General features: G+C 41.0%; 1 protein-coding gene across 6 annotated transcripts in view; it reads left to right on the top strand.

Annotated features, from left to right (window-relative positions):
* Nucleotides 1-25856, top strand: part of LOC104613526 (double-stranded RNA-binding protein 4-like) — a 56797-nt gene that overhangs the window by 26599 nt on the left and 4342 nt on the right. For 5 of the 6 annotated variants that reach the window (XM_088900267.1, XM_088900266.1, XM_088900269.1 and 2 more), the window contains 2 exons: nucleotides 1801-2011; nucleotides 2087-2522. In XM_088900267.1, coding sequence (XP_088756393.1) covers nucleotides 1801-2011; nucleotides 2087-2522 — 647 coding nt within the window. Of the gene's footprint in view, nucleotides 1-1800; nucleotides 2012-2086; nucleotides 2523-20584; nucleotides 20899-25856 lie in introns of those variants that run through there. The other variant, XM_088900270.1, reaches the window with a different exon arrangement.

The raw sequence follows: 25856 nt of genomic DNA, 5'->3' as shown, positions 1-25856 counted from the left end.
ATGGGTGGGATTCCAAACACACTTCTTCACGAACTTCTTTCCATAGTCCCTGGAAAGGTATAACTTCCTACTTTGAGCTTTTCTCTCCCTTCTTGCGTTGTAGCCTGGGAAATGACAACTGAATTAAATTTCGGACCAACTTGTGGTTGGAACAACAACTTTGTTCTTCTTACCCCCCCTTGTTTAGTCTTACCTTGGATAAAGAGGCCACTAGAGGAGAACATGGTCTTTCTTTCAACTTCAGTTTTCGTAGGGCATTGTCTGATGTAGAATCTCAAGACATCTCTTCTCTTCTGTCCTCCCTTTCTTCTGTTTTTCCTGACCCCTTGACTTATAAGAGAATTTGGTGGCCTTAAGCAGATGGTGAGTTTTCATCAAATCCTTTTTCTATAAGTTGGTGGCAGAGCAACCAACTCTCCTTTTCCCCATAAAATGATCTGGCTTTCTGCAGTCCCTTCTAGAGTTTCTTTTTCTTTTCTTTTCTTTGTGTGGGAGGCTTCTTGTGGCAGCATCAACACTTTCGATATGATCTTGAGGAAGAGCAAGGGACATATTTATGTTGCTCCCCATGTGTGTGTTTTGTGTTTGAAAGGAGAGCCCTCTTGCCATCTTCTCATAAATTGTGAAATTGCTCAAAGCCTTTGGCAATTTTTCTTGGATACCTTCTACAGTTGCAGCTTCAATTGGGTTCCTCCCAATTCTGTGTCTGAGTTCCTAATTCAATGGCCTGGTTGTACCTTGAGTAAAACAGGTGTTCTGTATGGGAAGGGTGTGATCCATGCGGTGTGGTGGCGCATTTGGGAGGATCACAACAGAAATCTTTGAAGACAAGTGTTCCTCCTTGGAAGAGTTAGAAGGGAGGGTATTTTCTGGTTCAACTCCTGGCCGAAGGTAACAAATGTGTTCAGAGGCATTTCTATGGGAGATTTAGAAAGAAACCTGGGGTAGGTAGCAGATTTAGAAAGAAACCTAAGTTCCTTTGGTCAAGTAGCTGCTCACACTGCTCCTGTGGCTCCAAGATCCCTTGCAGAGTTCACTTTCCAGTTTGATAGCAGCTGTCTGAGCAGGCTAAGCCATAGGGGACAGCCAAGGGTAGGTAGCAGAATTCTAACCTCCTCTGGAATCCTTGTTTGGGACTTTAGTAGGCCCATTGAGGAGGTTGAAGCCATTGAAGCTGAAGTGCAGGTTTTGCTGGTGGGGCTGAGGGCTGTGGTATCCCTAAATATCTCTTCAGTGGTGGTGGAAGGAGATTCAAAGGTTGTTATCAGTTAGATGTTAAACCAGCAGGAGGGGCCTTGGAGATTCTCCTATCAGCTCAATGAAATCAGGGAAGTTCTGCCTCGGGTGGTCTGTACTTTTAGGTGGATCCCTCAAGAGTTGAATTCTGTGGCAGATGCTCTAGCTAAATCTGGGGTGGGCAGGGATTTTTTGTATAGTGACAATTTGTTTCCTTCCTAAGGGTTGGGAAGGTTTTTTAGTTTTTTTGATCTTTTTGAGCAGTTATGGTGAGGTGTATCTCTTATACATCTTGTATATCCTTCCCTCTTTTTGTTAATGAAAGTTACCTTTTCTCAAAATAAAAGTTGATAATGCTAGTAATAACATCAATTATGTATTCAATATTTTACTAATAGAGCATAACTAGTATATTAGAGGCCCACTGATTATACTCTCGTTTTCTTTTTTTTTTGGTATTTAATATTATTTTGCAGTTGTTTATTTGTGAAAAAAATTCTTGGGTATTTTTTGACATCTTTTGCTATACATGATATACTTTCTCATTTCTTATATTTGTTTCAGGAAACAATAGTTTGCAAATCTATCCTCAATGAGTTTGCTGTCAAAATAAACCTTGAGAAACCAATATATAAAACCACTCAGTCAGAAGGGCAAAACCCAGGATTTATCTCTTCTTTGCTTTTCAATGGTAAATCATATACTGGTTGTGCGGCCAAAAGCAAGAAAGAAGCAGAACAATTAGCAGCACACACTGTTATCCGATATTTTCTTGGTATATTTTTTCCCAGTGGTATACATACATACATATATACGTGATTTCTTGCTAACGTTTGAATGTGCTCTACAGGTAATCCTGTGTACGAGACTCTTCTTTCTGGAATTATAAAATCTAAAGTTAGAGTTTTTGGCATGATGCATAAAGTCGAGGAATCTGGGACTTCTACTAGTACTTCTATAGTGCAATTGCCTACAACTATAGGACAATCTCAAGGACACAATTCTAATGTTCCAGTTATAAATCAACTTCATCATGAATTTAGGAAACCAAAGCAAGAACAATTAAGTGAAACCAGTGCTGCCTTAACTGGAAATGTCAATGATAGACCACTTGGTAGCAGTGTGGCAGGACCAACTGATTCTGGGTATGAACCCGCCTATATGCAGCCTCCCGTGATAGGCTTCACATCCCAAAACATGGCTGATAATACTAGTATTGGTACTAAGCGCAGAAAGAGCAAGAAGGGGAAGAATGCAAGACAAAAGAAATTATACAGTGGCGAAGGGTATGCTAATGCTTTCTTGTCTGTGCAGTCTAAGCTGCAAGTTTTCTTGGTCTAATATGCTTCTGCTACATTTCCCATATCTGATATATTGTAAATTACTTTCTATAACTTGCATGTTTGTGAGTTTACTGGTATTTCTCTGATTCTTTTAGATCCTGGGTGGTATATTGTGGTGAGTTAACATATTGTTATGCCATAATTTGTTACAATGGTATAATTTGGCACCTCTCAGTTTCTCTTGCCCCATTCCCTCCACTTTCGTATGGGCATTTTTAAATGCACATGTATTTTCTTTTATATTTATATTTTGGAATTACTAGACCTTAACCTGTGTTTTTCTTTCCATTCAACTATTTATATGTTTCCATAAGTCTTCAAAAGCTTGAAGCCTTGAAGATGCATGGAAGGAAATTATGTCATATTTTTCTTGTCTATTTTGATCTCAACATAGTATAGGGAATCCAAGGCTGTTAGGTATTGGGGGAGTTTTTGGAAATGAGGAAGGGAATGTTTTAGCCATTTACTTCTCTGTTTTCAGGATTTCTGTTAGGGAGGCTAAGAAGTAGGAGAGATTAATGAGAAACTTTCTTTGGGAGCTAGGAGAGGGAAAAAAGGATCATTTAATAAATTAGGGAATAGTTTGTAGGAGGAAAGAGGAGGGTGGGCTGGGTTTAGGGAATTTAGTTCTAAAGAATAAAGCTCTAGAGAGAAGGGAAAAGATCCTTAAGAGCAGAATTGCCCACCCAAATGTCATCAAAACAAAACAGAAGTGCTAGAGTTGACATCATACCTGACAAAATTAAGGAATTGAGAGAGGATACTCTGAATTGCTTTCCAAGGAGTTGCCAACATAGCTCGATGCGATAGTGCGATACACCAGCATCCCATCCATTTCCCAAACTGCCATGTATACTAGCTATCACCTTGTGCCACAACCTCTCCCTTCCTATAGGCTACCTCCACAACCATTTTCCTAAGCGGGGAATGTGCATTTGTTTGAAACAGTTCCCCACTTATTGTTTTACGCCTTTGAGCGCGCATGGATCCTTTGATTAGGTTCCTACGAAAATCCGATTGTTGTGAATAACGTATCAAAGCCATTTCCCTCGTATGATCAATAGTATTGTTGATATTAGTAGTAGGGTTCTTTGGTCTTAATGTTAGACAGTTTTGTATGCCCTTAGCTTCAATCAGAATGATGTACTTTATGAGTTTATTGTAAATGAATAAAAGTGCATATTTGATTCATGTTCCCTTGGTATGTTTCTGTGTAATACCCTTAAACTGGTCACTTAATGAGACTTGTGTTAGTTTAGAATGTTCACAGCCAGTGGATCGGTCTGGGGAGACCTATCCTGACAAGGCTGACACTGTAGTGCCACCAAGTCGGTTGGGGTGGCCTGTCTCATCTGTCAGGGTGAGACCCTAGGCACAAACAATGTAGGATTAATAGAACCTTTGAACTGGACCAGATTTCCAGTATTGCCCTGCACCTTGGAGATTGATGGGCAAAACTGGAAAGTTACACCTAACCCCTAGACTCGATTATGATACTACACTAGATGTCGGATTGGGTTGTCTTTGATGTACCAATCAGTGAGATCCTTAGCGATGGTCAAAACCTGGGTATGTTGGGACAATCCGAGAATTCATCTGAGTGGGTGATCATAGTGAAAGGATCAGCCCCTTTGTCGAACAAAGGTAATGATCGGGAATGCACTATCTCTAATGGAAACCAAGACTGTCGGTAGCCGATTTCAACCGTTGAGATTTGTTTTTGCAAAGTATATTTTATATGATATATAAAATAGTATATATTATGGTTTCTAAAATGTTTGCAAAAGGTTTTAATTCCCGGGATCCATATAAGTAGAGAGTGCAACACTGTTCCTTGCAGCCGAGGGAGAGGTCCTCTCTTGTCGGGCAGTGTGTGATAATTATGGGCTGAGAGGTTAAGTGTAAGACCATTGAGGATAATACCTGATGGGCTAATCTTGCATCTGCCCACAGTCCCTAGGTGATACAAGGTGGCTTGGCCCAGGGACCACCTAGGGTAAGTGTTGGGCCCATAGAGCCCATAAGATGGGTTTCAGGGGGTGCACTGTCCATAACAGTGTATTCGGCCAAGCCTTATATCAAAGACTGGGCTGAACCCATGTAGCTGATGTGTAGATCAATGTTTGGGTCCCACGCCATACAAGGAATCCCAACTGGGCAGCAGTTTGAAAGGCTAATTGAGTACATAACCTTAATGGGCCTTAAGCCCATTTCGAACTGGGCTGATTTGATCAGTCAATTAAAGGGGGCGAATTCTGAGATGGATCAACTGATAGGATTGGGTCTAGACCCTATCCACTTAGAGAGTCCAAGATCTAAATGAGATTTAGATCTGGAAACCTCCTAATTAGATTAGGAAATGGCTGATCTGATCTGCAGATAAGATAAGGATTATCCCTTATCAACTTAATGGGACTTCTAACCCAAATATGATTTGGATTAGCAACTCCTAATCTGATTAGGAGTTGATCCCTTTAAGATCATAAAAGAAGAAGGGGGCGGCAACCTTTGAGACAGATATATGATTCACAACATATTTTCTCTTTAGAGCAAAGAAAGAAAAAAAATGAAAAATTTCCTACATACTGCGAATTCTCTTCTGCCGCCTCCTTCCTGTCATTGCCATTCCTTCAGTTCGATCTCCAGTTACAGGGAGAAATCAAGATTTGATCTTGATCTTAATCTTTTGGGGAAAAGATTGCTTGGAGCTGTACCCACAAGCCATCCAGTTGATTCTTGCGAAGGGTTAAGTTCTTTTGGAAGAACGTTGCTGATTATGCTCCATCCTACACTGCGCCATCTTCAGTGGGAGCAGATTTTGGATCCTTCATTGGGCGTGAACACCTCCATTGGGAGATATTGATTCTCTGTATCAGGTATATCCTCCCTTCTACTACTTTTGGTTCAGATCTGATTTGGTTCTTGATTCAAGATTAATCCTTGAAAATATGTTTTCTGAAATAGGGAATTCGATTCCCTGCAGAGATGGGAGAAATTTTTAAAATTCGCCCCATCCATTCCGCAAGATTTGGGCGTCCATGAGATGGATATCCCATCCCTTCAGTGGTATCAGAGCAAGACTTGTGTTAATTTAGAATGTTCACAGCCAGTGGTATTAGTCCCAGGTTCAAATCTTGAATCAATTTAATTCAGATCTGAACCTGCGCGAATGGGCAGAAGGTGTTCTACCCGATTTGCGCAGATATGGGTTTTGGGAAATTTTAATCTCAAAATATAATGAGCAAATAATCTGAAATTAATTTTATATAAATCGGATTATTGTTTAGAATAGTTCTTTATGATTTTCTTGATTTATGGGCTGTTCGTACTAGAGATCGAATTCTTGGTTTGCGCAGGGAACCTGCAAAGATTTGCAGTTTCTTGATTTATTTATTATATTTGGTCTGTAAATATTTTTTTTTTTGTTTTTTAGACTTAATGTATTAGGTATTCAATCTGATGTAATTATAATAGAAATTAGGTTTTCTATTTAATTTATTTTTGGATCGAAGATGGCGGCGCAAGGAAGGAGATTTTGCGGATGGGACATTCGCTACCTGCGATTTGCAGTTTATGAAACTACATTCTGTGATCTAACATTTGTTTTGCAGGATGGATTGTACGGACAACCCTGGATTAACTGATTCTTGTTTTCTTTTATCAGTTCTTTAATTTCATATTATTTTCTTGAATTAAAGATTTAATTAAAGATCAAACCCTAGACCCATTCGAACCAAAATTGGTTCAAAATTGTTTGGACCGAATCTAGGGTTTATTTAAGGCTGAAAGTCAGCCCTAATTTTCCCACAAATGGGCCTAAGGATTGATGTTTAATTAAATGGTTAATTCGGCTCAACCTGTAAGGCCCAGTTTTAAATTGTTAAAACTGCCAAAAGCCCACTTCAAAGGAACAAGCTATATGGGCCGAACTGGGTAACCCTGATTCAGCCCATATACCTAAATAATGTTAACTGTTAATATTATGAATTAAAATGGGCTTTTACAGATAATTAATTGATTGGATCAATTCCTCCCTGCATGTGATGTATGGATGTGTGATGTGCTACGCTCATGGGCCATAAGTGCTTGGCCCATGCAGATTCGACAGTGGCTCTTGCGCACACCATGGATGAATGCACATCATTGCCATGGTGCCCCTATTGGTCATTCGATGACCTCCCTCAATGGTGGGCCCCACACCTCTTGAAGAGGTTACGTGCGGAACCCTAGCCGATTTAAGCCCACGAAATCTAGCTTTATGAAAGTCAATGGGAGCCACTCTGGTTTGACCTAAAATTAACTAGGGCGTAATTCTTGTTCCCTCCAGTAAATATGAGTGCATGTGATAGGGAGGTTCATATGATGAACTCTCTAAAGGCCTTCCGTCATTAGCATGAGGATGAGTCATTCAGTAATGAGGAAATGCACCAGAAAATGGTTTATCCATTTGCTGTTGGGCTTGTCTAAGTGTTTCATAAGATGATAGGGGCGTCATAGACCGATGTGGGAGGGGCTTCACCAGAAAATGGGAACTCTTTCACAGTACCTTGGCGTTCACGAATATGATGGGTAAGCACTCACTGGACAGAAATGTTTACCTGAAAACGGCTCTGAACCTTGTCTGGCAGAGGCCAAAAGGGAAAACTCATATGATGAGTGGATGTGATCCTTCACAGAAAGGTGGTGGGGTTTTGCAGCTGAAACAGTTGGCTCCATGCACCCTATGTGGTTTCCCACACTTCCAGAGACAAGTCGCTGTCTCCGTCCCTGAGCAGGAGGGAAAACTCAGAGATGAAAAAAATGGGAATGGAACATAGATTAAAATCCATATCTATGACTTGAACATGAATCAAATAAGATTGTGGACTAATATTTGTTTTATCAGAAAATGGCAAACAGACAATTTGCAAAGCTTCTTGACGACAACAAGCTTAAGGGCCCAAACTATGCCGACTGGTACCGTAACCTAATGCTGGTTTTAACATCTGAAAAATTGGACAAGGTAGTCAAGTCTCCTGCCCCGGAACGTCCGGGTGATAGGGCTTCTGAAACCCGTAGGAGAGAATTCCAAGAATGGGAGGATAAAAACTCCCTAACCCGCTGCTATGTCGTTGCTTCTTTGGACAACTCAATACAGAGGCAGTTCGATCAGATCGAACTCGCTAAGGACATATTGGACAGTCTGGAAACAATGTATAAAGAGCAGAACCGTTCTACTCGGCAGAAGGTCTTGAAAATGTTCATGACCGCTCAGATGTCTAAGGGGCAGAAAGTTCATGATCATTGTCTTCGGATGATGGGTTACATTAACGAGTTGGAAGCCCTTGGATCCGGGCTTGATCTTGGAACTCAAGTAGATGCCATTCTGAACTCCTTACCCTCTTCCTTCAATGGGTTCATATTAAACTACAATATGAACAAGCTGAATGTCAGCGTCCAGGAGCTGAGCAATATGTTGCAAAGAGCCGAGGACTTACTTAAGAAGGATGAGCCTGTGGTGATGCTTGTTGAAGCAAACAAAACGGGCAAGAAAAAGAGGAAGGCAAAGAAGCCTCAGAAGAAGACTACCAAACCCAAGAAGCAGAAGGACAGGACAGCTGATGCATGTCACTTCTGCAAACAAACCGGCCACTGGAAGAGGAACTGTCCTCAGTACCTGGAATCCAAGAAAGGTAATTTCGAATCTTGTGTCATAGAAACCAACCTATTGGTGACTTCTACGTCCTGGTGTATTGACTCTGGGGCTTCAACTCATGCATGTAACTCACTGTAGGGGTTCAAGGTAAGCAGAAGGCTGAATGATGGAGAAGTGATGCTCTACTTGGGGACTTCTGCAAGCGTTGCAGCTACGGCAATAGGCACCGTAGAATTAAAATTTAGAGAATGATATATTGTACTTAAAGATTGCCTTTTTGTGCAAAATTTAAGAAAAAATTTGATTTCTGTTTCAAAACTATGTGCGGATGGGTATTCTGTCTTTTTCAGTAATACGATTACTATTAAAAGAAACAATAAGTTCATCGCATATGGGGAACTGGAGAACGGTCTCTATGTTCTACATCCTTCTCTAGAAACAAATATAGCCGAAACTACGTCGGCCGAAATCCCCAAGAAAAGAGCACGTGATACAGTTAATCCCACGTGCCTGTGGCATTACCGACTTGGCCATATTGGTATTGACCGAATCACAAGACTGGTAAAGGATGGTCCTTTGGATTTTCTAACTGTAGAAGATCTTCCCACTTGTGAGCCTTGCCTTAAGGGTAAGATGACAAAGAGGCCATTTAACGGTAAGCCTGAAAGATGTACAGGCACACTTGACCTTATACATACTGATGTATGTGGTCCCATGAGTGTTAGGACACGTAACCAACACATGTATTTCATTACCTTCACCGATGACTTTTCACGATATGGTTACGTATACCTAATGAGACAAGTCTGAATCTTTTGAAAAGTTCAAAGAGTTCAGGCAAGAGGTCGAGAAACAGTTAGGGAGAGAAATTAAGGCCCTTTGATCAGATCAAGGTGGCGAGTATCTTTCTGACGAATTCAGGGACTACTTAAAGGACAATGGGATAGTATCACAGTTGGCTCCTCCTGCTACACCACAACTTAACGGTGTTTCAGAGAGGAGGAACAGGACCTTATTGGATATGGTCCGATCACTTCTCACCCATTCAGAGTTACCCACATCCTTTTGGGGATACGCATTACTGCGTTATACGTGCTGAACCGGGTTCCAACCAAATCGGTTCCTAAGACTCCTTATGAGCTCTGGACCGGAAAGAAACCAAGTGTACGACACTTGAAGATTTGGGGTTGTCCTGTTCACGTTAAAAGAACGAATCCGGACAAATTGGAATCCAAGACCAGCCGTTGCCTATTCGTAGGCTACCCGAAGGGCTCAGTGGGCTACATATTCTATGATCCAAGTGAGCAGAAGGTGTTCTGTAGTCGGAATGCACTATTCTTAGAAAATGACTACATCCTAGACAATTTGCGTCAGGAAATTGTTCTTGATGAGGAGAGCTCAGATGCAGTGGGAGGTGTCCCACAAGTTCCAGGTAATGCCCAACCTAAAAGATCTACCCGGGTGTCCAGGCCACCGGTCCGTTTTGGTTACGATCAGGATAGTTACCTGGTCGAAACTTTGACTAGTGAAGAGGATCCCGTAACATATACGAAAGCTATGTTGGGCATAGACTCCCTTAAATGGGTAGATGCCATGAGAGCTGAGATGGACTCAATGGAGACCAATGGAGTCTAGACTCTAGTGGATCCGCCCTCCGGGGTAAAAGCAATTGGTTGCAAATGGATCTACAAGAGGAAGAAGGGCCTCGATGGCAGGGTTGAGACCTACAAAGCTCGTCTGGTGGCAAAAGGATACACTCAGAAAGAAGGCATCGATTATGAGGAAACCTTTTCGCCCATGGCCATGCTTAAATCTATTAGGATCCTGCTAGCTGTAGCAGCTTACTATGACTATGAGATTTGGCAGATGAATGTCAAAACTGCGTTCCTGAATGGAGATCTTACTGAAGATATCTATATGCAACAACCGCAAGGTTTTGTAGCTACAGGTCAGGAACACATGGTCTGTAAGTTGAATAGATCCATATATGGATTGAAGCAAGCTTCTAGAAGTTGGAACATCCGATTTGACTCTACGGTCAAAAAGTTTGATTTTGAGCAAAACCCGGATGAACCTTGTGTTTACAGAAAGACCAGTGGTGACAAGGTTACGTTTCTGGTTCTGTATGTAGATGACATTCTACTCATTGGAAATGATGTAGGAATGTTAACTACGATAAAAGTATGGCTATCACAGCAATTCTCCATGAAAGACCTTGGAGAAGCCTCCTATATACTGGGTCTTCGACTCTATAGAGATAGATCAAAGCGGATAATAGGATTATCCCAATCTGCTTACATTGACAAAATAGTCAAGAGATATAGCATGGAAAACTCCAAGAAAGGAAATGTTCCTTTCAGGCATGGAGTCAATCTCTCCAAGAAGATGTCTCCAAAGACCTCTGAGGAGATCGAGAGCATGAAAGACGTTCCCTATGCCTCAGCCGTAGGGAGCATCATGTATGCCATGCTATGCACTCGTCCTGACATCGCCCAGGCAGTGAGTGTAGTAAGCAGATTCCAGGCCAACCCAGGGCAGGAGCATTGGACTGCTGTGAAATGCATACTTAAGTACCTTCGAAGGACAAAAGAGTTTTGTCTGGTATTCGATGGTAGTTCACTACAGATCCAAGGGTTTACAGATGCGGATTTTCAGTCGGATCCGGATGATAGAAAGTCTACATCTGGATATGTTTTCACAATAGGATCGTGTGCTGTTTGCTGGAAAAGCAGCAAACAGGGGTCCACAGCAGACTCCACAACTGAGGCCGAATACATTGCCGCAAGTGAGGCTGCCAAAGAAGCCGTATGGATGAAGAAGTTCGTTCATGAGTTAGGAGTAGTTCCGTCCAGCACATCACCCATCCCATTGTTGTGTGACAACAATGGAGCCATTGCTCAGGCTAAGGAGCCACGAGCCCACTCGAAGTCGAAGCACATCGAGAGGAAGTACCACGTACTGCGGGGGATTGTTGGTAGAGGGGACATCCTGATTCAGAAGGTAGCGTTAGCGGAAAATGTAACAGACCCATTGACGAAGCCACTATCACAGAAAGTGTTTGAGAAACACGTGGAAAGCATGGGACTCCGGCTAGTAACTGATTGGACCTAAGTGCAAGTGGGAGTTGTTAGACAGTTTTGTATGCCCTTAGCTTCAATCAGAATGATGTACTTTATGAGTTTATTGTAAATGAATAAAAGTGCATATTTGATTCATGTTCCCTTGGTATGTTTCTGTGTAATACCCTTAAACTGGACACTTAATGAGACTTGTGTTAGTTTAGAATGTTCACAGCCAGTGGATCGGTCTGGGGAGACCTATCCTGACAAGGCTGACACTGTAGTGCCACCAAGTCGGTTGGGGTGGCCTGTCTCAGCTGCCAGGGTGAGACCCTAGGCACAAATAGTGTAGGATTAATAGAACCTTTGAACTGGACCAGATTTCTAGTATTGTCCTGGACCTTGGAGATTGATGGACAAAACTGGAAAGTTACACCTAACCCCTAGACTCGATTATGATACTACACTAGATGTCGGATTGGGCCGTCTTTGATGTACCAATCAGTGAGATCCTTAGCGAGGGTCAAAACCTGGGTATGTTGGGACAATCCGAGAATTCATCTGAGTGGGTGATCATAGTGAAAGGATCAGCCCCTTTGTCAGACAAAGGTAATGATCGGGGACTACCGGCAGCCGATTTCAACTATTGAGATTTGTTTTTGCAAAGTATATTTTATATGATATATAAAATAGTATATATTATGGTTTCTAAAATGTTTGCAAAAGGTTTTAATTCCTGGGATCCATATAAGTAGAGAGTGCAACATTGTTCCTTGCAGCCGAGGGAGAGGTCCTCTCTTATCGGGCAGTGTGTGATCATTATGGGCTGAGAGGTTAAGTGTAAGACCATTGAGGATAATACCTGATGGGCTAATCTTGCATCTGCCCACAGTCCCTGGGTGATACAAGGTGGCTTGGCCCAGGGACCACTTAGGGTAAGTGTTGGGCCCATAGAGCCCATAAGATGGGTTTCAGGGGGTGCACTGTCCATAACAGTGTATTCGGCCAAGCCTTATATCAAAGACTGGGCTGAACCCATGTGGCTGACGTGTAGATCAATGTTTGGGTCCCACGCCATACAAGGAATCCCAACTGGGCAGCAGTTTGGAAGTCTAATTGAGTACATAACCTTAATGGGCCTTAAGCCCATTTCGAACTGGGCTGATTTGATTAGTCAATTAAAGGGGGCGAATTCTGAGATGGATCAACTGATAGGATTTTGCCTAGACCTTATCCACTTAGAGAGTCCATCTAAATGAGATTTAGATCTGGAAACCTCCTAATTCGATTAGGAGATGGCTGATATGATCTGCAGATAAGATAAGGATTATCCCTTATCACTTGATGGGACTTCTAACCCAAATATGATTTGGATTAGCAACTCCTAATCTGATTAGGAGCTGATCCCTTTAAGATCATAAAAGAAAAAGGGGGCGGCAGCCTTTGAGACAGATATATGATTCACAACATATTTTCTCTTTAGAGCAAAGAAAGGAAAAAAAAGGAGAAATTTCCTGCATACTGCGAATTCTCTTCTGCCGCCTCCTTCCTGTCATTGCCATTCCTTTCAGTTCGATCTCCAGTTATAGGGAGAAATCAAGATTTGATCTTGATCTTAATCTTTTGGGGAAAAGATTGCTTGGAGTTATACCCACAAGCCATCCAGTTGATTCTTGCGAAGGGTTAAGTTCTTTTGGAAGAACGTTGCTGATTCTGCTCCATCCTACACTGCGCCATCTTCAGTGGGAGCAGATTTTGGATCCTTCCTTGGGCGTGAACACCTCCATTGGGAGATATTGATTCTCTGTATCAGGTATATCCTCCCTTCTACTACTTTTGGTTCAGATCTGATTTGGTTCTTGATTCAAGATTGATCATTGAAAATATGTTTTCTGAAATAGGGAATTCGATTCCCTGCAAAGATGGGAGAAATTTTTGAAATTCGCCCCATCCATTCCGCAAGATTTGGGCGTCCATGAGATGGATATCCCATCCCTTCACTTAAGAATGCTGGTTTTAAGAATGAGTGGTTGCCCTTCTCTGACCCTTACTGCCCAACCTGAGAGCGAACAACTAATGTGTTCCACTTATTGAACAAGGTTCTATGAAATGCTATGGTTCCTCCATATGATTTCTGATTTTTTCAGAAGTAATTCACGAGATCGTGCACCTTTTTCCTTGCCTAGAAGCAGCCACCCTTGAAAGAGTGCGTAATAGCTTACTGATCGAGTGCTCTTGTGCCGAAGATGAATGGGGCTAAGCGATCTGCCGAAGCTGTGGGATGTACAAATGCATCGGTAGGGGAGCGTTCCGCCTTAGAGGGAAGCACCCGCGCGAGCAGGTGTGGACAAAGCAGAAGCGAGAATGTCGGCTTGAGTAATGCAAACATTGGTGATAATAAAGATGTGTAGCATTGAGGCAATATCTAGTATTACCAATACATTCCCATAATTCCCCACTCTTCCAATAAATATTTCACTAATGCCTTTTTTTTAATTGCTTTATTGTTTTTTATTATTTTCTTTGTTCTATTTCCTTTTCCTTCAGATGAATCTAAAACTCCATAGTATATTATCTTTTCATGGATCGAACGGAATAACAATTTATTCCTATAGAGCATCTAGGAACAAGAAGATTCAATCGGAAATATCGACAAATTCTTTCGTAGTCCAAGGAAATTCAACTTACTTTTCTTTTGTTGATTTTTTTTTTTGATTTCTAATCTTTACAATGGATTTGATTGGAATTAAAAAAAGCAGGAATATTTGGTGATTCATAATTGGGATTGGGTAAATAGAATCTCTATGTCCTAGGACCAAAAATATTGAATAATGAAACATGAGTAGGAGTATGGCCTATGGTAACATAGTCGTCCTCCAACTCCAAAAAGTGGGATGACTTATCATTATAATGAACAAATATTCTTAGAACTATACTACTACTGTTAGAATGTTAGAATGAAGTCTCTTTGTATGAGTGTTCGGCTGATAAGAGTCTTATTAGCCCATACTTAAGTTAAATCATCCTGTAACTGGGCCTGGGTTAATGGGCCTAAGCCCGTTTAATGTTTTAAGTTAACTGGGTGTCCCATCACTAATCAGGGGCATTCCAGTAAATTCTTGTACCATTGTACTTCATTCTAATATAAATCATTGCTGGTCGACTGAACAGTACAGTTCAACATTTCCAGCATACCAGTGGTTTTCTTCTTCACTTCTCTACTTTGAATACAGCATTCAACACACAACTACTATAGTATATATAATGTACTTTATAGTATACTATAACTCATTATAATGATAATTTATCATGCAGTATACAGGCAGTTACTTTTTTTATTACACAAGGAAAAAGCTATCTCTCACTTTCTTCCAACACTTGTTTCACCTCCTCTCTAAATTGGGACTTTGGGTTTCGTAGGGGCTTGAGGGATCATGAACTCCCTTGTATTTCAAACCTTTTTTCAATACGTGAAAGTGTTTTTCTGGACCCCCCTCAGATCTGATGTGAGATTATGGTCCCCTCATCCGAAGGGTTACTTCACGTCTGCCTCCTTTCTTAAGTCCCTTTACTCCTCCCCGAGACAGTTGGGTTTTCCAGCTAAGGAGATCTAGTCTAGACATGCTCCTAAAATCATTATTTTCTACTGGGAGGTGTTCTATAGAAAGATCAATACCTTGGACTGCTTGTGGAAGAAAAGGCCTTCCATGTGTTTGTCTCCTAACCGGTGTGTACTTTGTAGGGCTAATGGTGAGGACTGCTCCCACTTACTTTTAACCTATTCTGTTTTTGATGTTATATGGGGTTGGATCTTTGCCTTGTTTGGGTGCAGGTGGAATCTGACTACAGCCGTAGGTCGGCTCTTTGACCCTTCTTTGTGTGGCCCACAAGAAAATGGTAGAACAATGTGGAGATGCATCAGAGCTACTGCATTGTGGACAATTTGGGAAGAAAGAAATGCGAGAGTATTCCAAGAGGAGAGAAATATTCAGACTGTAAAGGATTGTATTTTGACTTGGACAATCCACTGGTTGAAATTTTGGACTCTTTTCACACATTTCTCTTTTGATGATATTTGGAGGAACTGGATAGTTGTGGTTAATAACCATATCGGGAAGAACATGATACCAGTTGTGTGAGTGCCTCCTTCCTAAAGTTGGATAAAGTTGAATTTTGACAGTAGCAGCCAAGGCAACCCAGGTCCGTCAAGGATAGGAGGGTGCTGAGAGATAAAGATAGCAACATTTTAGCCTTGTTCTCAGGCCACGTGGGTATATGAGATTCTAATACAGCTGAGCTTCTAGCAGCTGTACAAGGTATTCAGATTGCAGATCAGTTAGGAGTTAGAATCTGCTTATTGAAGGAGATTCCAAAGTTGTGGTGGGATGGCTGATAAATCCAGGTTCAATTATTTGGTGCTACAGGGACATTCTGAGGAAAGTTAATTGGTTTTTAAGGAACATGACTGTTACTTCATAGTGGGTGGGCAGAACAGCTAATACCATAGTTGGATGGGTTGGTTAAGCAAGGGGCCTCAAGGGAACAATTATTTTGGGCAGCTCTGTAACTTTTTGCTTTTTAGTCTAATGTAATACTGTTTTGTTGTTTAGGAGAGGTAACAACTCGTGTCTCTCCTTGGACAGCCTGTATTGACTTATCATCTTGATCTATCTTTGAAAAAATATTGTTCATTTATAAAAAAAAATGTTTTAGCCATTTACTCAGGCCCAATTGGAGGTGACTCTCTCAGGGCTGAGATTTTTGTGGCCTTGGAAGGAATCCAAAGAGCAAGAGATTTGAACATTAAGAGGCTGGTAATTGAAGGTGACTCGGAGGTGGTGGTGAGATGGTTAAGGGAAGACAAGATTGGAATGTGGAACTTTAGAAATAAAAGGAAAAAAATTCAAATGGCTGGCTAAGGACATTGAGATAAAATGCAACTGGGTGAAGAGAGCTGCTACTAACTAGGTGTGTCAATTGGACCACTTTGAAAGAGAGAAAGACATTACAAAGCAAGCCCAATGCAGTTGGCTTCTACTAACTAGGTGTGTCAATTGGACTGTATCTGATCCAATCCAATATGTTCCAATATGAGTCCATTACAAATGGACCAGGTCCAATCCAATACGATGAATACTTTGGACCATTTTGGACCAGTCCAATTCAATGTCTGGACTGTCCAATCTATTCAAATTGGGTCAATTGGACCCAGTCCAATATAAACCCATTACAGATGGACCAGGTCCAATCCAATCCAATAAATACTTTGGACTATTAAGTTTGGACTTGGCCAATTCAATGTCTTATTGGACTGTCTTGATCTTGATTTGGATGGGGTCCAACCCAAAACCAGGGTCCATTGACACCCCTACTAGTAACCTCTTGCTAGCCAAAGTATCAGCCGGCCCATTTGCAGATCTAGGCACTCAATTGATCAAAAAGTTGTAGTCATTGCAAACATCCCTTGGGTAGGGTCGTGATTACTACCCTATCACTTTGAAAGAGAGGAAAGCATTACAAGCAAGCCCAATGCAGTTGGTTTCTAGTAACCCCTTGCTTAGCCAAAGTATCAGCCAGCCCATTTGCAGATCTAGGCACCCAATTGATCTTAACAGTTATATTTCTTACTAAACAATTTTCTTAAAAAAATTCTTACTAAATTTTTTATCTGCCTTAATTAATTTCTATATCCCCACACTGTTTTTCACTCTTTTCCAACCATCCAGTTACAACCTTGGGGTCTCATTCAACAATCAGATTATTTAAATTCATTTCCTTTGCCTGTTGTAGTCCTGATGGACCGTGATTGCCTACACCGCTTCCATGAACATTTAGTTTGATACAATCCTTCTCAGGCAGTGTCCATTCTTTAAGGACTCTTGAGTTTCTTGATGAGCTTGCCACCACTTCCTCCACAGATCATGTCAGTAGTTACAGAACAGTTTCATGGATTTGACCCAATGTACCACCCTGGCCATTATACATTCAAATACCACTTCTTGACTCCCTTCCTGCTCCTTAAAGATTCTCATGTTCCTTTCTCCCATATTGTCCATACAGTTTCTGCCCGAGCACACCTCTACAGCATCCTTCCCTTTTCCTTGGCCATGAAGTTGTTCCTTGTATTTGGTCCTATGTTTTTGTCAGAAGCACACGGAATGCTATTAGGGAAAGTTATTGAAGAGATTCTTCTTTGCCTAGGCTTGCAGGATGTATGTGCCATGGCAATGGCATTTTAATGTTATCATTACCCTTCAGGCATCATAAAAATTGCCTTTATATCATGTTAACTTGTCATGTTGTAAGATATGTTTGTAACTATATGTTATATAAGAATTCTGGTTTTACTGGAGCAGCTTCATACGAAGAAGACTTGGGAGCACAAACTAACCTGTGCCGTCAATAGGTTGGGTCTGGTCGTCTAGGTCAGGTCAGGGTAAACTGAGTCCTGAACTGATAAGAAGACACACAGACCCAGTTCCAACCCAGATCCTATAGAGTGTGTAAGTAATAGATCTAAAACTGGCCCTATTATTGTCCAAGTACTAAGATTAAAGATCTGCCAGTTATAATTGGGTCTTATCAGGGCAGATCAGATAACCCAACTAATAATAGGGCCAATTTGCTTGCTATCTTTTCTCAAAATATCCTATTATCTCATAAAATGGGCAATTTTAGATATTGTGTATGAAATATTACAGGTAAACCATGAAAAACATATATAAAACATTGGGAGGTTTCTATGCCTTATATTACTTAATGATACATGTACTGATGTAAGATCTTAGAAGGTAGTCCAATGCTGATTCTATTATAATCAATACTTAGAACACATACCCAGAACTGACTCTATTAATAATTGAGGTGCACAGGTTATTTGGTCTTGTTCTGTTGCTGAATTTCTATGAACAGGAACGCCTACTTGAGGCTGGAGATTTTTTTTTTGATAACTAACAGGGTTTCATTTCATGAATAGAAAAAGAAAAATATGTACAATGGGGATCCCAAGGAGAGGTTGATTAACTCTCCACTATACAAATATTTACAATTGAACCCAATACAATTGCTCCCTGTTAACCCCCTTACTTGGCTAATACAATTGAACCCAATACATTTAATGAGAATCCCCTTCAATAACCTCCCTTTCTAAGCTAATCTCATTTGTGTTGTGAACTCTATATAGTACAGCAAGCAGTTTAACTCTTGTAGAATCCCCTAGACTAACAGGACCTGAAATTAAGGATATTATATTACCATCTTTGTCCCTAAACACCCCTCCAACCCCCGGGGGCCTGGTTTACCAAAACTGTTTCCATCAAAGTTTAGCTTTATAAAGCTATCTTTGGGTGGTTCCCATGATTTTGAGGCATTATGTTATTGCCCTCACTCTTTTTCTGGCTTGCTTGGATCCTAAACTTGTTGTAGCCTTTAAGGGTTTCTTTCCAGCTTTGATAATTGAGAACCATAAACAAGGTTATTCTGTATGAACAAAGCTGCCACCTTTACAGTTTTTTATGCCAGTCTACCATATGCATGCCATATTTTTGGTAACCAGATAAATTTATTAATAAGAAATTAGATATATAGTACAGAGCATCAAATATACTCTTGTATGAAAGGCCTCACCTAGTGATGCAGTAGGGCTTGAAGAAATTAACACAAGACAGAAATGAGAGAGTAAGAGAGAGTATGTGAGAGAGAGAGGGAGGAGAAGGGGTGGAGAAAGAGAAACGAGAGAGAAATCCCAAAGGAATCACTCCAAGGGGTCCTAGAATCACTCTAGGGTTTGTAGGAATCACTCCATACAGCAAGAGAGCTCTTAAGAAATCTCCATTCATTCATTCATTCATTCCTCAAAAGGAAGAGAATACATCTATTTATAGAGTGACTTGTGTGGCCCGGAACATTGTTCACCATAATTACAAAAAGTGCCACTCTTTGTCTTGTGCATCAAGAAACACAATAACTTTCTATCTACTATCCAAATATACAAAATTACAGAAATTTTAAGAAAAATCCAAATTTGATTCTTCAGCTCCTGCATTATTCTCCCCTGGTTCAAAAAAACTCGTCCTCGAGTTTTGAAGAACTTGAGGATGAAAAGTTGATGTACCCCAATGACAAAAGGAGTAGTAATTCCCATAGCTACTGTTATGTCCTGGCTGCTTGCTTCGATGACTTCAAGAGTGGCCAGGACTGTTCAACACTTTCCGACTGTTGCTAAGATTTGGGAGAAAGTCTCCAAAACTTATGGATAGAGAAAGAACAATGCCAGAATTTATAGGCTGAACCAAGACATTGATGCATTGAGACAAGGAAACATGACAATTGCAACATATTTTGCAACCCTAGAAGGATTATGGGAAGAACTCGATCACCATCTTATTCTTGATTGGGAGAATGCAAAAGACAAGGAGAGGCATGATAAACAAATTTAGGAGGGTAGAGCCTTTAAGTTCTTGGCTGGCTTAGAACCAATGTTTGAGAGCATAAGGTCTCAAATTTTGGAAAGGGATGAACTGTCAGATTTACATCATGTTTATTATCTAGTAAGGAATGAAGAGGTTAGGAGGAAAGAGATGCAAGTTGACACTCAAATACAGCTAGCCGAACAACCTGTTGAACATTCAGCCCTAATTTCTTCAAACCAAAAGGGGAGCAAGCATTCAGACAAGAGGCATCTTAAGTGCTCTCATTGTGGTGGTGAAAGGCATGTAAAAGAGACTTGTTGGGTTCTTTATCCTCATCTGAAACCAGCTGCTTTAAGGAAAGACAGGAAGCCCCAAAAGAATCAAACAGCAAGTGGGAATCATGTTACTAGTCACAGTGGTGATAGCTCGAAGAACACATCTACAGTTGCATCTTCTCCCATGGGACAGACTGCTAATTTCCCCACATCCGAATCCTTGGGTTTCACTGCTGATGAGGTAGAGGTCCCCTTAACCCGTCTAAGGACTAATTCTCTTGCTTCCACCTCTCTTGCCAAATCAGGTATTGTCTCTGCTTATAGTGCAACTAGTTCTATTGATTCTAGTTCTTGAATTATTGATTCTGGTGCCACTGACCACATGACACACATGTCCTCTTTATTTTCTTCTTACCAATTGATGTTTGGCCAAGATAAGATGAGGGTTGCTGACGGTTCCCTCTCCACACTCTCGGGGAAAAGGGGAGTTAACCTAAGCAAGAACCTCTTTCTTAAATCTGTTCTACATGTTCCCAATCTTACTTCCAATCTCTTATCTGTTTCGAAGCTTACCAAGAATTTAAATTGTAGTGTAACTTTCTTACTTACTCATTGTGTCTTTCAGGATTGATTGACGAAGAGAACGATTGGGAGCGGTCATGAGTGTGGAGGTCTCTACTATTTTGATGCAGACATAAGTTCGGCCTTACAATCATTTGCAACCAGTAGTCAGAATAATGTGGAGTCAATAGCTAGGTTACACTTGTGGCATGCTAGGATAGGTCATTTACCTTTTTCATCATTGCAAGGGCTGTTTCCTGAATTATTTAAGAGTATTTTGAGTCAAAGTTTAGTTTGTGAAGTGTGTCAGTTGTCAAAACAATGTAGAACCCCTTATCCAATTTCTAGTAATGAAATTCAAGCTCCTTTTGATTTGGTCCATTCTAATGTTTGGGGCCCTTCACCCTTGTTTCTATGGATGGCTTTCATTACTTTATTAGTTTTATTGATCATTATTCACAATGCAGATGGATCTACTTGTTAAAAGGACGTGATGAAGTGCCACGGATAACCATGGCATTTTGTAAAATGATTGAGACTCAATTTGACAAGAAGATTAAGCAATTCCGTGCAGATAATGCTGCGGAATATTTTGAAGGATCCTTGAACTTGTTCATGGAGGATGCTGGCATGATACATCAGTCGTCTTGTGCTAGTACCCCTCAATAGAATGGGGTTGTTGAGCACAAAAATAGACACTTATTGGAGACCGCTCGAGCTTTATTATTTCAGCACAAGGTGCCCAAGCACTACTGGTCTCAAGCTGTCCTTATTGCATCATATCTGATAAATCGGATGCCATCCAAGGTGTTGGGTATGAAAACTCATTTCTCTGTCCTTTGCCCTAATCTTCCAGATTTTCCTCTTCCACCTAGAGTCTTTGGCTGTGTGTGCTTTATACATGTTAAGGATCCGAAGAAGTCCAAGTTGGATCCTAGGGCTACGAAAGGAATCTTTCTAGGTTTCTCTCCTACCCAGAAAGGTTACAAGTGTTATGATCCCATCACCAAGAAGAAGTATGTCACAAAAGATGTGATATTTTTTGAGTCTCACTTCTATTTTCATTCTTCCCAGAATCCTCTTCAGGGGGAAACTAGTGGGATGGAAGAGGATTCTTCTTTGGATTCTCCTTCCCCCTCCTGTTTTGTGCCTCTCTTTGCCTCGGGTCTTCCTTTCATCCTCTCCTCCTGATCCTCCTAGTTGTAGCATCCTGGGTGAACCTAGTGAGGCTCCCATTACTCCTGTTACCACTCTTAACGGTGCAGATGTAGCTGGAGACACCAGTAAGCAATAGAAAGATATAAGAATCACCTACAACAGAAGGAAAAAAGACCCTTCCAACTCATGGCAGCAATCAATCGGACTCGGATCAATCTACCTCAGCAACTTCAAGTAATTCTATCCCTCATACTTCTGATTTGGATTTCCCTATTGCTATTCGTAAGTCTACCCGCTCGTGTACTATCCGACACCCCATTGCTGAATTTGTCTCTTACTCATGTTTATTTCCTCGTTATTATTCCTTTGTGTCTACTCTCTCCTCAGTGCACATTCCTACTAGGTACTCAGAAGCAGTGTTTGAACCAAGATGGAAAGAGGCTATGAATGAGGAAATGAAAGCCCTAATGAAAGCAATGACTTAGGAATTAGTGGATCTACTAGAAGGGAAGAGAACTCTAGGATGCAAGTGGGTGTTCACTGTAAAGCATAGGGAGGATGGGTCCATTACAAGGCCAGACTTGTGGCAAAGGGGTTTACTCAAAAGGAAGGGATTGACTACAAAGAGACCTTTGCTCCAGTTGCGAAGCTCAACACAACCCGGGTCTTATTGTCATTGGCTGCAAATTTCTCATGGGAGCTACATCAGTTGGATGTAAAAAAATGCTTTTCTAAATGGTGACCACCAGGTTATGGCTTTGATGGGAAAGTATGTAAACTAGGACTGTCGAAGTCAGCCCTCCCACCTAGATCTGTTCCACACAGATCTCTCTTAGCAGCCGAATGGCTACTATCTGTTGTAAGGTGTTTAGTAGGGCATCGATTTCTGGAACAAACTCCCCTTGGGCCCTACAACCAAGGGAAACCCTAGATACAGACCTTGTTGTGCTCTACAGTCAGCCCTAGGGTTTCTTCACAGCGACCAAGACAAAAGAGAGAAGGAAAAGAAAGAAAAGAAAAAAGAAGGGTCAAAAGGTGGCGGCTGTAATCAGACAAACGAACCTTGCTTTGATACCATGTTTGATGGATTACAGCAGTCGAAGAAGAGGGAGAAGAAGAAGAAGAGAAGAAGGTTTGAGAGAGGCGGCATAATCTCTTCAGCCGGCCGAACAAGTTTATATAGATGATTATAAAATAATATTACATGAACAAACTAGAATGCCCCTGATTAGTGATGGGACACCTAGACAAATAAAACAATTAAAACATTAAATAGGTTTGGGCCCAATAACTAAGAACATAAGACACAAATAAGACTAACTTAAACACTAATAACAGCCGAACCAACAGAGAGGAACATGTAGAGAGGACAATGGTAGAAGATTCTAATAAAGAGGACTTGATAGCGGAATTTGTGGGGAAGTTGGGATGTAGAATGGAAGACTTGAATGTGCTGAAAGGAGGCCTACAGAAGAGGAAGGACATCAAAATAAAGAAGATAAAATTGAGTGAAGTTGAGAGATTGAAAAAGAGATGTGGAGGGTGACAAGAAGTTCAGGGTAAAAGGAGACAGAAGGAAAGAGGGGAAGTAGTGGTTAGGTGAAGAAGGGATCGAAGGAAGAAGTAAGCATGAAGATACGTAGTTGGAATGTGAGGGGAATAGGAAGTGCAAGGAAAAGGGCGATGATCAAAGAGGTAATAAAGAGGCTTGACCCAGACATTATACTATTACAGGAGTCCAAGAGAATGGAGTTTGATAATTAATGGGCAAGGAGTGTTTGGAAAGCTAGGGGGATTAGTTGGGTGGTTGCTCCCTCGTGGGGTGCTTCAGGAGGGATAGTGACACTGTGGAAGAGTGATGTGATTGAAGGCCTGGAGGAATTGATTGGAAAATACTCAGTCTCCATGAAGTTTAAGCAACAAGAGGATGGATATGTGTGGGTGCTCGCAAATGTTTATGGACCCAATGATTACAGAGAGAAAGGAATTGTGGGAGGAACTGGCTGATGTCAAAGGGCTTTGGAATGGGCCTTGGTGTGTGGGTGGGGACTTCAATGTGATCAGATTCACGGAGGAAACCAATAATACTAATCAGAGGGTGACAACTAGCATGAGGAAGTTTAACAGGTTTGTGGATGCCTTTGAACTCAAAGAGATAACCTCTAGCCCACAAGACATTTATTTGGTCAAATCTCCAATCTAGTCCCATATTCTCCAAGTTGGATATGTTCCTATTTTCTTTGGATTGGAAAGAACATTGGGGGAACTTAGCATCTAGGGCTCTTTCTAGAGTGACCTCTAATCATTGGCCCATTGTGATATGCAAGGAGGAAAGAAGGTGTGGAGGGCCTGCCCCTTTTAGATTTGAAAATATGTTGTTACTCCATCATGGGTTTACCAAAAGAGTAAGGGGGTGGTGGAACAAGTGTAATCCAATGGTGTTATGGGAGGGAATGAGGTTTCATAAGAAACTACAATATTTGAAAGTAAAGATCAAGGAGTGGAATCAATTGGAGTTTGGAAGGTTACAAGAAAGAAAGAGAGTTCTAATGGACCAACTTGAGAGTCTTGACTCTAAAGAAGGGGGGATTTGGGAGAGGCAGTCAAGGAACAAAGAAGAGGTCTGAGAAAACAGCTAGAAGATTGCCTACATAAAGAGAAAATAAGCTGGAGGCAAAAATTTAGATGTAAATGGTTGCAAGAGGGAGATAGAAATACCAGGTTTTTTCACTCTTTGGTAAATGGAAGGAGAAGGAGGAATTTTATTTCTAAATTGGAAGTGGATGGAGTTGAGTTAACACAACAAGAGGAGATAGCCTGGGCTTTTGTAGAACACTTCAAATCCATTCTAAGAAGGCCTGTAAATAGAGGGGTGTAGGTTGAAGGATTGGATTGGCCTGACGTAGGGGGGAATAATAGGAGAATGATGGAAAGAAGGTTTGATTTGGAAGAGATTAAGGAGGTTGTGTTTTCTATGGATAGAACAAAAGCTCCAGGGCCAGACGGTTTCACAATGGCTTTTTATCAAGGCTGTTGGGACATTCTAAAAGATGACTTTTTGTTGGTGTTTGAGTTTCATAGGAGAGGAGTTATTAACCCAGGTGTGGATTCAACTTTTTTAGCTTTGGTTCCAAAAAAGAAAGATGCGTCCCATCCAAAGGACTTTAGGCCAATTAGTTTGGTAAATAGCTTGTACAAGATTATTACGAAGGTGTTGTCTTTTGAGATTGAAGGAAGTACTGCCAGACATCATTGCACATAATCAAGGAGCTTTTGTGAGTGGAAGACAGATTAATGATCAAATCTTAATTGCTAATGAGAGTGTGGAGAATTTTAGGAAGGATAGAAAGAAGGGAGTGGTTTGTAAGTTGGACATGGAAATAACTTATGACTTGGTGGACTAGGAATTTTTGAGGAAAGTTATGACCAAGTTTGGGTTTGGGGCTAGATGGTGCAAATGGATTATGGGGTGTGTTTGGAATTGTCATTACTCGGTGCTAGTGAATGGGACATTGGTAGATTTCTTTCCTGCTAGTAGGGGTATAAGACAAGGAAACCCCCTTCTCCCTTCTTGTTCACACTAATTGCTGATGTTTTTGAAAAATTGATTCATAGAGTAGACTCCAGGGGCCTAATTAGAGGTTGGATAGTTGGAAGAGAGGAAACCCCTCCTCACCCACTTACAGTTCGTTGATGATACGATTCTATTCTGTGAAGGAGGTAATGTGAGGTTCATCAGAAACATGAAATTGGTGTTACAACTCTTTGAACAAATTTCAAATTTGAGGGTGAACTTTGGGAAAAGTTGTGTAGTGGGTGTGAATTTGGAGGATAGAGAATTAGGGAGAGTGCAGAAGTGCTTGGGTGTGAAGTCTCAGGTTGGCCATTGAATTATCTAGGGTTGCCATTAGGTGATAACCCCAAGAGAGAGAGCTTCTGAAATCTGATGGTGGAAAGATTTGAAAAGAGACTTGTCTCTTGGAAAAAGAATTACCTTTCTCTTGGCAGGAGGATTACATTGATTAAGGCCACTCTAGCAAACTTATCAATTTATTTCTTGTTAGTGTTCAAAATACTAGTAAAGGTTTCTAGTAGATTGGAGAAGATGATGAGAGACTTCCTTTGGGAGCTGGGAGAGGAGAAAAGGGAACATAGGGTGGGCTGGGAGGTGGTGACCA

This window comes from Nelumbo nucifera, chromosome 3, assembly GCF_055504915.1.
Source record: "Nelumbo nucifera cultivar China Antique chromosome 3, China Antique-T2T, whole genome shotgun sequence".
Taxonomy (NCBI): domain Eukaryota; kingdom Viridiplantae; phylum Streptophyta; class Magnoliopsida; order Proteales; family Nelumbonaceae; genus Nelumbo; species Nelumbo nucifera.
Note: the sequence above shows the minus strand (reverse complement) of the source record. Positions and strands in the feature narration are given on the sequence as shown.